At 35.9% G+C, this 15,952-nt stretch overlaps 1 protein-coding gene across 1 annotated transcript; it reads right to left on the bottom strand.

Annotated features, from left to right (window-relative positions):
* Positions 1-10,889: 10,889 nt before the first annotated feature.
* Positions 10,890-11,706, bottom strand: FAM133A (family with sequence similarity 133 member A). The gene has a single exon (XM_084259086.1). It carries the CDS (start codon positions 11,689-11,691, stop codon positions 10,945-10,947), a length of 747 nt encoding a protein of 248 aa, XP_084115212.1. The 5' UTR covers positions 11,692-11,706; the 3' UTR covers positions 10,890-10,944.
* Between the last annotated feature and the right edge of the window lie 4,246 nt (positions 11,707-15,952).

Below are 15,952 nucleotides of genomic sequence, written 5' to 3'. Positions count from 1 at the left end.
TTTTCTTTCTTTTTTTTTCTTTTTTTTTTTTTGCCAAAGGGGGTTGATTTTATTTTATTTTTTTTAAATAATAAATTTTATTTTTATATTCCCCATACAATTTCAACCCCCCCATTCTGACCCCAATCCCTCCCCTCCAGCCCCTCGCCCCCCAAAAAGTGTCTCTGGTTCATAGTTTTTTGTTGATTTTGATTTTCACTTTCTTATAGTTATTCATTTTTCTGGTTTAACTTAAATAAATCAACCTTTTTCAAGGCCTTCCCTGGCGGCACAGGTGGGTGAGCGCAGCGCTGTTAAGCTGTCTGCAGCTCTGCAGCGCAGGTTCCATCCAGGCCAGCCAGCGAGAATCCCACATGGCGCCGCAGACCTCTCCTGCCTCATCTGCTGCTCCCCTCAGCAGTGTATCTCAGTCAATCCTCCTGTTCTGTTCCCCGCGCTATCTCTGGTGAATCCTCTCACCCTCCGGCAATCTGTCCTTTGCCCCAATTCTTGTATGCATGAATAAATAAATCTTAAAAAAAAATAAATCAGGGCCTCCCCTGGTGGTGCAGGCTGTTAAGCACTGCACTGTGAAGCTGTCCGCAGCCCCTGCAGCGCCGGTTTGATCCCAGCCAGCTGGCAAGGGTCCCCCATCACGTGGCAGACCTCTCCTGCCTCGCCCGCTGCTCCTCTCAGCTGTGTATTTCGTCAGTCTGCCTGTTCTGTTCCCCCCTCTGTCTCTGGTGAATCCTCTCACCCTCCGGCGCGTCTGGCCTGTACCCCGGTTCTTGCATAAAATAAATAAATAAATCTTTAAAATAAATAAATAAATAAACTTTTTCAAATTATACTAATTTGTGTGTGTAATCTCTTAAATGATTGGATATCTGATTGACACAACCCCCTGGGTACAGTGTTCTTGGTACACCCTACTACCTATGACTGAGTGGGTGTATTCAGATATTCACAGGCAATTTTCTAAAGGGTTAATCTGTACATGTACATATGTGGAAACACGGAGGGCAATAAAATTTTATCCTTTTGTTTGATTGCAATTGTCTTTTAGAATTGAGGCTACCAGAAAGGAGAGTGGGTTAGATGAAGGAGGGGCAATGTACAATGGTGGTGGATTATGGGTGATTTAGTGGTAAGTATATGGTGACACATATCTGAAGAAGTATGAACCCTATATCTTTAAATCATACATAATGTTGTAAACCACTACCTCATTAAAAGTATTATAATAAAAAAAGAAAAAAATAATTTGTTAAAGATCTATGCAATCTAACAAAGGACCATTGGGCTTGTTGAAGTCATTCATATGGAATTCTTGGTTGGATCTAGAAATATAGACAACCAGGCAGAAGCAGTGACTACTTAATGGCTATAATGTACCTTTTTTTAAGTTTCAGATTTTCTGGTTGATATTTATTTTTTTACTCTTATCTTGTTCTGAAATGATTTTGAGTTGTATTAGGTCATGGATTTTATCCACTGGTTTTTATCCTATTCATTTGTGATAGATGTAATGAAGTTTTAGCTATGATTATTCACTTTCTACTAAGTTTGTTGTACTGGTAAAATTCCTCTCTGAGTAAAGAGACTGCAATAGAGGAAAACATGTTTCTGTGGATTATATCTGAAGAGATCCAGATAAATGAGTCCTGTGAAGGCTAAGGTAAGTAGTAAATGGAATCTTTCTTAAACACAAATAAGTAAAGTAATTGAATAATGACTGGGATGTGGGGTGGATGAAACTGAAAATGAGATATATTGATAACTAAATGATTGTTATTTGGTTTGGAGCACTAAAGACAAAAAAAGAAGATTGCAATGAATTTTGTAGAAGGAGACGATCTGTGTCATGGAGGAAAAAAGGAGAAAACAAAGCCTTAAAAATATAGCCAATTTATTTTACTATTTGTGCTGTAGTGATAGATCAATGTAGATACATCTACATGTATGTTCAAGGGAATATTAATAATGGGGGCTGTAATATCGGGGTGAAAGTGATATCTGTCCCTTTTGAAATGGAATATAGGGAGTGGTTGAAAAGTTGGAGATTTTTAAAGTCTAAACTGTTCTCCATGTATTATCTCATTTAATTATTGGGTTGCTATAAGATAGTCTACCTTTAAGTCTTGTACACTTAATCTCTTCACTCTACTGCCTCTAAATTTGACATTAGGTTTTGCATCAAAGTTTCAAAATTGAGTTTGACACAAAACCTGCAACATGGAATAATCAAATAACTTATATCAATCCCCTGTTTCACAACATTTAATGTCAACTATATAATAACTGTGAGTAGTTAAACTAATTGTCAGCTAAGGTTTGGTATAAGTTCTGAGTTGGAATGGGAGAGAGGCAGTCTCATGACTACAAATGGACAGTTGCAATCTTCTCCATATTGCAAAGGCCAAGTAATGCCCATCTAAAGAAGAAACATCCAGCAGCACTCCGTCTGCCCACCTGTGACTATGCAGGTGCTTCCTTTTACCAACTCTCTCCTGCAGGGCAGCAGTCTTCCTGCCTGCCCATGACCTGTACCTGCCAGGGCTTCTCCTCACTGACCCCCTCAGCAGAGGCTGCTCTCCTCAAGGCTGCCCACCTGCAACCACGCAGGCCTCACTCAGCAAACCTGTTCCTTTGGGGCAGTTCTTCCTGCCTGCTGGTGTCTATGCAAGTGTCTTTCACAGTCCTATCCCTTTTCTAATAAACCTGCTCTTTAAATATAAAAAAAATAAAGAAGAAACATCCAAGTCCAAAGACAAAGTATGTAAACACCTATTTTAAACATGCAACAAAAATTTTGCTATGAGATTGGGAAGGAGATAATACGAATTTCATTTGTTGTAAGACATGATTATCTGTAATAGTCATTCAGAGAGTAAGGGGTCCTTTGGGCCCACTATGTTTATGGATCCTCTAAGCTGACACAATGCTATCAAAGGAAAGAAGATGCAACAGGTACAAAACCTAATTTTTAGTGAAGACATTTTGGAAGCAATTCTTAGACTCCTTAACTAAAAATAAAAGTCTTGCTGTGTTGTCAGCTTTACCATCTAAGGCTCATTGACCCAATTGTACAGAGTCTAAGACTACCAGGGAATAGTCTGAATGGCGGGAACCACTCATCACCTACTCTGCAGGCCTGTCACAGAGCAGGATGTAGAAACAAAATGCAGAGAGACTCCAACCATCCATATTTTTCTTCTTGTGTGAAGAATAACCTAGTTTTTGCAAGGTCATATTTTCACTGGATATTCTTTTTTTTTACACTAATAACATATTTGATTTTAATGTTAATTATTTCGGGGTTCACAGTCTATGGGCATAATCATCTTATTCAATCTTGACTAAATAATTTCTATGTCTATAGATGATCACAGAGTAATAAAATCCTAGTATTTCTTCTTCTTTTTTTTTTCTAAAAAGATTCAACTTTCTCATTTAAGTTATTTAAAAAAAGAGGTCTGGGTCCTCCCTGGTGGTGTAGGCAGTTGAGCGCCGTGCTGTGAAGCTGTCCGCAGCCTCTGCAGTGCAGGTTCAATCCCAGCCGGCTCGTGAGAATCCCACATGGCGAAACAGACCTCTCCTGTCTTGCCTGCTGCTCCCCTCAGCAGTGTATTTGTTCAGTCTGCCTGTTCTGTTCCCCACTCTGTCTCTGGAGAATCCTCTCATCCTCCTGCGCATCTGGCCTGTACCCTGGTTCTTGTATAAATAAATAAATCTTTTAAAAAAAAAGAGGTCTGGGTCTTGGAATGTTCTGAACTGTATGAAAAACAGTTCAGATGGATATTCTTTGATAGTATTGTTTCTAAGAATATTTAATAGAGACTTTTTGAAAAATAAAGCCAATGCAAATATTTGATGACAATATATCCATTTTAAGTGATATAGTCATTGTAATGGTTAATAAATTGGTTTCTAATTATATTTCATAAGTTTCCATAGAGTTATGGCAATTTGAGTTCTCAGTAAGATAACAGAATGGGTGATCATTTTGCACTATGTGAAACAACCCTATAAAATTCATTTCACCTCAAACTCAAGGAAAAATAGTTACTTCCCTCACATGGGCAACAAACTGTTAAAAATGACTAGTAATATGATACGTTATAATGGCAACATTATTAATTATAGTCATTTGATTTTAGTAAATAGCTTTTGGGAAAATGCATATCAAAACACTACACAGAATTCTCAAACATGCCATTTGTGTTTTTTTTTTTTTTTGACAAGTAAAGTTGTGTTACTTTGGCTTTCTCTTGGGTTGACATATAATTAGGTTTTTTTTTTTAAATAATAGATTTTATTTTTATATTCCCCATACAATTGCAACCCCCCCATTTTGACCCCAATCCCTCCCCTCCCACCCCCCACCCCCAAAAAGTGCCTCTGGTTCATAGTTTTTTGTTGATTTTTATTTTCACTTTCTTGTAGTTATTCATTTTCCTGGTCCCTTATTTAAGTTTTCTAGATTCCTGCTATGAGTGAGACCATCCGGTATTTTTCTTTTTCTTTCTGGCTTATTTCACTGAGCATGATCCCTTCCAGTGCCATCCATGTTGCTGCAAATTGCATGTGTTTATCTTTTTTGAATGCTGAGTAATATTCCATGGTGTATATGTACCACATCTTCTTGATACAGTCATCTATTTTTGGGCATTTGGGCTGTCAAACATGCCATTTGAATTAGTACCTTATTGGAGGGAATATTAGCATATACATCTCCTTAAACTAGTTCTACTTTTGCCAAGTTTCCTTTTATTTTTTTAAAGCTGATTTTTTTTTAAATTATTTATTTATTTACACAAGAACCGGGGTATAGGCCAGATGTGCGGGAGGGTGAGAGGATTCACCAGAGACAGAGTGGGGAAGAGAACAGGCAGACTGACAGAAATACACTGCTGAGGGGAGCAGTGGGCGAGACAGGAGAGGTCTGCCGCGCCATGTGGGACCCTTGCTGGCCAGCTGGGATCGAACCAGCACTGCAGAGGCTGCGTACAGCTTCACAGTGCAGCTCTCAACCGCCTGTGCCACCAGGGGAGGTCCAAGTTTCCTTTTTTTTTAAGCCTTTTTTAAAAGATTTATTTATTTATGCATACAAGAACTGGGGTGCAGGCCAGAAGTGCGGGGAGTGAGAGAATTCACCAGAGACAGAGGGGAACAGAACAGGCGGATCTACTGAAATACACTGCTGAGGGGAGCAGTGGGCAAGACAGGGGAGGTCTGCTGCACCATGTGGGTTAACTCCCTGCCCGGCTGGGGATCGAACTCATGTGGTGCTGCAGTGGCTGGGGATAGCTTCATAGTGCTGTGACTTAACTCCTTACACAACCAGGGAGGCTCTACTTTTGCCAAGTTTCTAAACACAAAATCATACTCAGGTTGTGTTAATGTTATTAGCCTCTATCATAAAAATTGATTGAATTTCTCTCTTAAGAATCCTTATTTGCAAATTTTTACATTTATCAAATAACTCTAAAAACAGCCTGCTGCATAATTAGGATTTTTAAAGCAGTGCATGGTAGACTAAGGATTTCCAGCATATCTATGTGTGGAATGTGCTCTTGTTCTCCCCTTGGTTTTAGCAGAAATTTGGTAGGATGCCCTAGAGTTTCTTTCATTTTATTTTCATAGATTTTTTCTGACACATACTACAAGATGGAGAAACTTAAAAAATGTTATGCCAGATGAAGATGACAGGTGTAGAAGACCACCTATTTTATAATTTCATTTATATGAAATGTCCCCAAACAGGGAAATTTATAAAAACAGAAAGCATGTCAGTAGCTGCTTAGGACTAGGGAGGCTGAATATTGGCAGGGAAGATAAGATAGGGAGTTTAATTTTAAGGTGATTACAAGGTTCTAACATCAATTGTGGTTCTGTTTGCATATATCTATGAGTCTAATAAAGTACATTGAATTGTATACTTTAAAATGATGAATCATATATGTAAATTATATCTTGCTAAAGCTATTAAATATGAGGAAAGGAGTTTATACACAGCATCTGATACATTGAATTCATTCAGATGTCTCTTCCTCCTAGGGAGTGCCCAACTAATTAAAATCATGAGGCACCTGTCATATGCAAAACATTGTGTACCATTGTTGAATGAAGTAAAAGACAATAGAGCCTCCAACCAAAAAATCTGTATGTTCCACAATGTTCATAGCAGCATTATTTATAATAGCTAGGACATGAAAGCAGCCTGAATGTCTATTAATGGATGAACGGATTAAGATGGTGTGATTATATATATACCACGGTGAGATAACAGAATGGGTGATCATTTTGCAGTATGTGAAATAGACACACACACATATACCACACACACACACACATATATATACACACACACATATATACACCACATATATACTATATATATATATATATATAGCATGGAGTATTATATAGCCATGAGAAAGAATGAAATGCTGTCATTTTAAACAAAACGGAGGGAATTTGAGAGAATATGTGCAATAAATTAGGTCATAGTGATAAAAGCAAATACTGGACATCTAACATAGCAGAGAGTTCAATAATATAAAGCACTTAAAAAATTCTAGTGGACATCAATAAATAGCCCGAGTGTTCTGAAGTTAAGAGGAAGGGAGAGGGAAAGGGACAAGGGAACACGAGGGATGGTGGTGGGAAATATGGTAATAATAAAGGAAAAAACAAATTGTAAACAAAGTGAAAATGAATATCAGCACTTATTTTTGTGGCTATTAAATGGTTATTAATTTTAAAAAGTAGCAAGAGAGTGGGCCTCCCCAGTGGCACAGCGGTTGCACGCTGGGTTGCAAGGCTTCCCACAGCCTGTGCAGCACTGGTTCGATCCCTGGCCACCAAGCAAGGGTCCCAACATGGAGTGCAGACCTCTCCTGCCACGCCTGCTGCTCCCCTCAGCAGTGTACTTCGTCAGTCTGCCTGTTCTGCTTCCCACTCTGGCTCTGGTGAATTCTCTCACCCTCCTGCACTTCTGACTGTACCCAGTGCCTGTATAAATAAATAAATAATTCTTTAAAAAAAAAGTAGCAAGAAAGTTGCCTGTTTGATGGAATTTATAGGGTTACAGTTCTTGATGAAGTGCAGAATCTTTACACAGGGGTACTACTGAGCACAACAAAAAACAACAGCAAAAATTATTAAACGCCTTCGACTGTCAAGAAGATTAAAAAAGCAGTAGGGGAGATGATACAATAAAAACTGTAACTTTTTTGACCATGTAGTACATACCTGTAGCTGTGCCAAAAGCTTTAAAAACTATTTTGTCTTATTTTTCTAATGATTCTATAGATACTATTATTTTTCTGATTTTGTATCTGAGGAAATTGAGGTATACAAAGGTTAAGTGATTTTCTTACGGCCACGTATCAAAAAATAGCAGCGTGAGAATTTCAACATAGTTCTTAGTCAAGAGTCAATGTCCTTAATGACTAGAGTTCATAAGTACACAGAACATATAATACAAGGGAGATTAAGCAAAGTGCCAGGGGCAATAGAGCCATCTGAAGAAAGAACACATCTATTTGCAGCTAGCAAAGACTAGGTATGTTTGACAACAATTTAGCTACAAATCTACCTTACAGATTAAATATTTTTTTTTGTAAAATAAACATAGTAAAACTGAAAAGGACCACAGATACTCACAATGTCAAAGTTACAACTTTCTCCTACTAGACTTATAATAAAGGAAAAATACTTAAAACCAGAACCTCAAGCTTTATTCATTTTATCTCCAATCTAATTCTTTATCTTCAGTCTGAGATCTTCCTTTTTGTGTTCCAATTACACTACTAATCTAGATTGTACAGATTGTTCCTGTCTCTCACCTACTTTTTAATTGATTTTCCCAATTCATCTCTTCCCACAAAGTTAGTTAAATATTGTGGTTAAAGATATTTTTATAAATCACAAAGCAAACTGCTAACAACAACTTTAGTGCTTTTCACAAAGGATAATCTATTTTGCTTAAAATCTGGAAGTTATATATTAAATGTTTACCTAAACTTACTTAGTCTTTCTACATATTTATATAGCACCTTTTCCCCAAAATATTATTTTTATTAAGATAAAATTGGTTTAAGCACTGTATATGATTTATGGGAATGAATAGGTTCACACTTCTTCAGGTGTATGTTATCATACCACACCCACCATGAAGGTTCACATCGCTCCTGTCTCTACTGTTTCTTCTGTACTTACGTCTATAAAGAAGCATCTCTCTTCTTTATCAAGTCTCCATGAATGCTTTTGAAATTTCCTTTCCTGGGCCTCCCCTGGTGGCGCAGCGGTTGAGCGCTGGGCTGTGAAGCTGTCCGAAGCCTCTGCAAAGCCGGTTCGATCCCTGGCTGCTGGTGAGGGTCCCACATGGCACGCAGACCTCTCCTGCCATGCCTGCTGCTCCCTTCAGCAGTGTATTTCATCAGTCTGCCTGTTCTGTTACCCGCTCTGGCTCTGGTGAATTCTCTCACTCTCCCACACTTATGACTGTACCCAGTGCTTGTATAAATAAATAAATCTTTAAAAAAAAAAAGAAATTTCCTTTCCAATCCATTTTTAGAAGATTATTTTCATTATTATCAGAGGAATAATGAATAGTGTAGTTCCTGGACAGTTAGCAGTGCTGATAAGAAATATTATGCTAGACTGCCCACTTCCTCATAACATAAATATCAATGCAAATAAAATAGCATTCCCTTCTACTATGGTATAAATGATCACCTCTGAATCAATCGGCAGACTACAGGAAGATGTGATAGAAGATATGTGAGTTATGTAAATAACGAAGTATAAATTTTCTAGAGTTTTGTGTTATTGGTCAGATTAGATTAGTTAATGCTGTGGTTTAAAAAAAAAAAAAGACCTCAAATCTCAGTTCTTAGCACATAACAGTTTATTTCTTACACTTAAAAGGTTTGCTGCAAGTCCATCAGCTCTCTAGTGTAGATCCTTACAAACAGTGACCAAAAGATCCAGAGAGCATTTATCTTGCAGGTTCCCCATTTGGAGCACATTCCTTACAGATCATCATGGCAGGTAAAGAAAGAATGCTTGGAAGGTCATGCAGGACTTTTTGCCACTCCATTATTGAAATGACACATCACATCTTCAAGATCTCTCTGCTAGAAGTAGTCAAATGACATTGCCTACCTACAAGAGGCTGGGAAGTGAATGGGAGCACTTAGTTCCTGATAAGCTGGTAATGTATTTACCACATTCTACAAATAATAGAAGCTTGTTTTCATATTTTAATGAGCAACAATTTTGAAAAACTGTAGATGGACACAAAATATCCCTTTACTATTATAGTTTTTAATAGCATATATATGTATATATTAGGAAACAGCTAAAGTTATGAAGCTTCAATATAACTTAAGTTGGCATTACATTTATAATGTTCTAAGAATCTTTCCACTGCAAAAACTTGGAGAGCCAATATGCTATTTATGTACTAGATGCTTTCTATCTTTATAGTAATTTACTTATGATTCAAGGGCACTAACAAAATCAGCTATTTAAAAAAATAGCTATTGGTTCTCTCATGTCAAAATACTTTGTATATATGACCTTACAGTATGCACATTCTCTGTAAAATTGTTTTGGGAGACATCAAATTTTAATTCATATAACCCTGATATATAAAAATGTAAAATAAAAATAATTTTTAACATATTGCAGCATTAGTGGAAAATATGAGTCAGCAACAGACATGAGGTACCAAATCTTAGTAAAATATGACACAGGAAGATCTAAATTTTACTCCTACTTCACTTCAACATTAATGCTTAAGACAACACAGTTATAAACAAAATATTTACTAAGATTTTGGCAGTTTTATTTAACAAGACACATAGCATTCTAGAGGTCTGGTATTCAACTTGCTTACAGTAAACCTGCTTCAATATAAGGCATTAATTTTTTTTTCTAGAAAACCTTTTCAATACTAAATATTTGACAAGTGTGAAATTAAACACAATAATGAAATCAATTTAGTAAAATTAAGAAATTACAAACTTGAAAGTTGTATACTACACATAAATCATATAAAAAAAGGATTACTGGTTATATAGAAGATTTCTGGGTAATCAAAACTTAAAAGTATAAAACATGCAAAATATTTCAGAATCTTTAGTAATCAAAAAATACCAGGGCTTATTTAAAATTATTTCCTTCCAAAGGGTATCAAAGTTAATTCAAATCATGTAACACTCTAACACTAAATATTATTCAATATTGTTGTAGAGGCAAATTTCATAAAATTGAGGGTTTCATTATACTGTAAATTACTGTCTTTCTTGTTCACTTGAAACAGCATAAAACATCCCAGAATTTCACAAAGTAAAAAAGGAATGGCTACTGTACTGGCAAAAATAGAATGTTAAGGATCAAAGGCACACTATTCAGCTAGCCAAAGTGATAGCAAACTTTCCCACACAAGTCCTTTCCCCATATAAACACAAGTTTACTGAAAAAAAAAAAAAAACTTCAAAAGCAATGATTTGAAACATCAATGTTAAGACCTTACTTCAAAAGCTAGTCATCTAGATTTCTGATTATATTTTAAAGATATATCCAAATTCATTACTGTTGACATTCAATGCATTATTTCCATCAAATTTATTTTACTCTCTAAAACATTTTAACTCCAAGAATTTTAACCATTAGTATGAGAATAGGGTTTTAGCTCTCAGGGGAATTAACCACTGGAAGGAAAAACACAGAACCAAAATTCTATATGTAAGCTACAGGGGACAATTATGTCCCCATCTGGCACAGTAGCATTTGACTGGCAACTCAAAGTTCAGGAATGATTCTACTAACAGGGAAACTTACACATTTTGGTAAATATGCCCTAACATTCAGAATTGAAGTTTCCTTTAAGATCTTGCTTTTTTAAAGAAGGAAATCATTTTTTTTTGTTTGTTTGTTTTTTGACATTCATTATCCTGACTTATGACTTGAACCTGACTTCTTTTTCTTCTTCTTACTATGCTTCTTGTGTTGTTTCCTCTTCTTTTTCTTTGCTTTTTCTGTTGCTTTTTCTCGCTCTTCACATCTTCTCTTCTTTTTTGCTTGCACCTCCTCTTCATAGTCTGATTCTGACGAGAGCTCAGATGATAAAGGTTTTTCCTCAGGATAGCTCTTCTTTCTTTTTTTGCTGAGACTTCTGATATACTTCTCTTTTTCTGTTTCATCCTTGGATTTCTTTTTCTTTTTTACAGATTCCTTGCTCTCTATTTCAGTTTCATATGCGGAACTTTCTGATGATTTGCATGCCCGGTTCTTCTTTTTCTTTCTCTTTTTTCCTTGTTTCTTTTCCTCATCCACAGCATCTGAAGAACTGCTTGAAGAATCAAAGCTTGATGAAGAGGATGAAGATCGACAAGATTTTTTCTTTTTCTTTTTCTTTCTTTCTTTTTTTTTGGATGAGCTCTCATTGCCACTTAATAATTTCTCTCTGCTTTTTTCTAGCTCTTTCTTCCAATTCTCATTCATTTTCTCTTCAAAAGCAGCTAATGCCTTGGAGCCTTTCTTTTTATTTTCTAATTGTTTCTTTACTTCTTCCCAAGTAGGCCTTGGTCGATTCAGATAATCTTGTATTGTTGGACCTGCAGATTGAGTTGGGCCTCTCCATCTTGCCATTGCTATAGGATTCATATAGGCTACTCGATTATCTCGCTTCCCCATTGTATCTGGTGATTGCCAAAGTAGACTATCAGTTACTAAGAATAATAAGGAAAGATAACCCTCCTTAAATTCTTCATCTGCTGGTATCCCGAGTGGGCTCCATTCTGAGAGAGAAGCAGAAAGAATGGTTATAAAACACCTTTACTATAAGCTTACTCATTGACTATCACATAGTAGATATTTTCAAAACCTTAGATCATGGGGAGATTATAAACATTTAAGTTCTTTGGGTATTTTAGACATTTGTGGTATGACTATAACATGAAGGTTTTTTTTATTATTTTTTTCTTTTTTATTATTTTTTAATTTTTTACATCAATGTTCATTTTTAAACAATATGTGCTACCCCCACCTCAGGTGTGGTCCCCATAGAGTTTCTTTCACCAATGCACCTGTGCACCATCACCACATGAAGTGTTTTATATACCTCTTGTAAGGTTCTGTCATCTAAAATTTTAAATAAATATTTCCATTTATATTGCATGATTTTTTTTTTATATTTTGCCTTATTTGGTATAAAGAGATACATTTCTATAACTAAAGTGTGTCCCAGGTAGACCTCCTCCAATTAAGAAAAGTGCAGCAAAATCTACTCCTCTCTATGATGAAAACCTAGAAGTAATACCTGAAAATTTCTACTTCCTCAATTCTCAACCTCTATCCATTACTAAATCCTGATGTTTAAACATCCACAGGGCTCATAACCATTCACTTCTCACAGAGTATACTATCATCAACTTAGTTCAGGCACCATCATCTCACACTTAGAACATCAATCTTTGTGGTATATATTAAGTGTTTATTATCAGCAAAAGACTATCTGTTTAGTAATGGATAGCTCACATTTGATCTCTGGAGTAAATGTTCTAATTCTGTCCTCCCATTTCACAGATGGATAAACTTAGACTTAATCTGAGCAACTTGCATAAAATTAGAGCTAATAAATGTCAGACGCAATGCAGCCTGACTACAAAACCCCTTCACACTTAACACTATATTGATTCCTTATGTCAACCTCTTAGTTGATGGCCTTATTTCTATCCTTACCTTGTTGCATTATGTTCAAAATTGCAGTCGGAAAGATCTTAAAACACTCAGTGTTTTTATATTTTAACGAAAATCAAATATAAATTTCTACACAAACCTTATATTATGTGCCCTGCTTATCTCTCTTACTTTTATTTAGACTGACTTATCTCTTTTCTCAATTTTATATTCTCCAGTCTTCTTTGGTTTTCCAGAAATTGCTAAAATTCAAGTGTAGCCATTATGCTCAGTTCCATCTCATCATTCAAGTCTCAATTTCAATGTTAATTCCTCAGAGAGGCAAGGATTTGGTTGAACTAAAACATGACAAGTTCATGTGGTTCAACCTTATACTAATGTAGGTTGCCTCTGTAGGTAGTATTTTCACCATTCTATATCCAATTTCTTTATTTTGTTCGCAACATTTAACAAATGGATAATTATTTTATTTGTTTGATTATTTGGGTAGTGTGTGTATGTGTGTGTCTCTGTGTGTGTGTGTGTGTCTCCAAAACTAAATTTAAAGCCAAGAAGTTTAATCACCACGTTTAATCTATCTTATTCACCATGGTGTTCCCAGTACCTAACATGGCATCTGGCCCCACTAAGTACTCAATAAATATTTCCTTAATAATAAAGAAACAAAGGAATAGATGGATGGGCCTAACTCTGGGAGAGAGGGCATTCAGAGAAGCCTCCTGGATTTGGTGATGTCTGTATAGGACTCTGAATGATAAACAGGAGTTCACCCAGGAAATGAAGGACATTGTTGTCATAGGAAGTAGTATATTAAAACACACAAGGAAATGAAAAGGCACCTTGTATTTATATTGACAGAGCCTAATGTGACTTAGGGCAGTAGTAGGAGGTGATATTTACAGATAGTAAATAGCCCAATCATGGAGGCCTTCATAGGACATTTTTTTATATCTTTTTAAAAAGATTTATTTATTTATGCATACAAGAGCTGGGGTGTCGGCCAGAGGTGCAGGGGTGAGAGGATTCACCAGAGACAGAGTGGGGAGCAGAACAGCAAAACAGGTGGATGACTGAAACACAGTGCTGAGGGGAGCAGTGGGCGAGACAAGAGAGGTCTGCTGTGCCATGTAGGTCAGCTCCCTGGCAGGCCTGGGATGGAACTTATGCTGCAGTGGCTGCTGATTGCTTCATAGTGCTGATGCTTAACCCCTCAAACCACCAAGAGAGGCCCAAGACAATTTAAAATCTCAGATTTTGTCCTAGAGTTGTTAGCAAGCTAACAAAGTCTTTTAAATAGAAAAGAAAGATGACAAAATGTAGCATAGATTTTCGTTGTTGTTAGGCACCATCTCGACACTGACCCTTTAAGTCAACCTAACACAAGGACAATGTTACGGAGGCTTCAGCGACTCTTGGTGATAGTTTCTGTCACTTGATTTGCTTTGTTCTTCATCTTTTTCTTCATAATATTCAATTTGTCTAGCTTCTGCTAGGTTTTTCTGTCATTTCCATTCTTATCCCTACTCTAAAGATCTTTCAAGTATCATTGTTTTTCTGACTGGATCATCAAAAGCCCTTAAAAGACTTTAGTTCCTATTCAACTTGCAGGTTCTTTATACTACTTAGAATAGTATACTCTATTCTATCTTCAGTTCCTTGAGATCTATCCCTGACATCAGCTGGAAAGATAAACAAAACCCAGTGCACAAAGGTTTTGGTGTGAAGCTAAGTTGCTTGGAATTTATTCTATGGGATTTACAGTCAAGGTTAACAGTGAGATATTGATTACTTTAAGTAGAGTGTGATATGGTAATATCTGAGTGTTTAAGAGACAGTTCTTTTACAGCATGAAAGATGAAGTGAAGGTTAGTAAGAATAAAGGAAATTGGAACACAAGTATTCATGCAGTCAATAAATGAAAGAATATGAATAAAAACAGTGACACTGTGAATGAAAGGAGTGGGAAATATATGAAACATATTGAGGAGATTTACTGAAATTAATAACTAATTGGACACAAAGGGCAAGGGAGACAAACGAATGTAGGACAATTTTCTGACTTGAGAGACAAGATAAAAGGCAATTCTAATGACTAGGCAATAAAAGATATTACCAGACTTTGAGAAATGCAGTAGGTTCAGTTTTGGACTCATAAAATTTGAGGTAGCTGCTTGTAAGACAGCTAAATGAGTGTCTACATAGGAAATTTTGTGTGTTATTGGCACTCTAGCATGTGATCTGATATCTTATAAGATTGGCAGTTATTGAGTGGTACCTGAAATCATGAGGAAAAAAATTTCCTTGGAGGGATTTCAAATGAAATGAGGTTTGAACACTGGATTGATTTCATAGCAACATGCAGAAGATGTAAAGTCCACAAAGAACACTTCAGAAAATTAGCCAGAGTGGTAAGAACTAGACCATTATCAGAAAAAAAAATGTGTCACAGAAACACAGGGGGAAGAATAAAGTTTCAAGGTGACAATAATCCTCAAAGACATATGTTCATCAATTTCATTTGAGCAATTTTTAAATACCAAAAAATTTGGGAAATACTTAAATATTCATTAATAATGAATTTGTTAACCTGACATCTAAAAACATGTTGTACAGAGCTAGCTTATCAGTAATTTTTACTTACTAATTATATCATTACCAGTAGCAGTTGTCATACAATATTCAGGAATACAGGAAAGCTTAATACTGGATGGAATATCAAGTTTCCACCTAATCCCCCCACTTAAACTTTTCCATTCTTCACTGAAATAATCTGCCTGTATCAGGAATCTGTAAATTCCAGTGCATTTGTTTGAATTGCTCCAAACTCAGTAACTGTAGATAATTTTTTTCCTCTATGGAAGAAGTGAATTATAACCTGAAATTCCTCAATATCCCAGAATATGAGTATACAGATCACTTAAGCAATCCTTTAAATCTTCTGATAAGCAGATCTATTGAAACATTGTAATCTATTGGATTTAATTCTTCATTATGGAAATAAATTTGAAATCCTGAAAACTGGACAAAGACCTGAAATATTTCTTGCATGCTCAAATTGAAGAAAACTTGACTTTTTGTCAGTCTGAATTACTGGATTAGAAAAAAAATCATGGCTCTATAATTTTATTTTGAGCACCATACAATCTAAAATGGGGGGAAAAAAACTTACCCTAAGGTTGAATATGAATGACTATATATATATATATATATATATATATATATAATCTGAACATATATGATTAATTTATTTAGTCAA

This window comes from Talpa europaea (genome assembly GCF_964194135.1).
Source record: "Talpa europaea genome assembly, chromosome: X".
In the NCBI taxonomy this organism is placed as follows: domain Eukaryota; kingdom Metazoa; phylum Chordata; class Mammalia; order Eulipotyphla; family Talpidae; genus Talpa; species Talpa europaea.
The sequence above is the reverse complement of the archived record's forward strand: the minus strand, read 5'-3'. Positions and strand labels throughout refer to the sequence as shown.

Excerpts from the sequence above, each read along its gene's own strand:
- FAM133A (XM_084259086.1), bottom strand. The coding sequence starts at position 11,691 with ATGGGGAAGCGAGATAATCGAGTAGCCTATATGAATCCTATAGCAATG.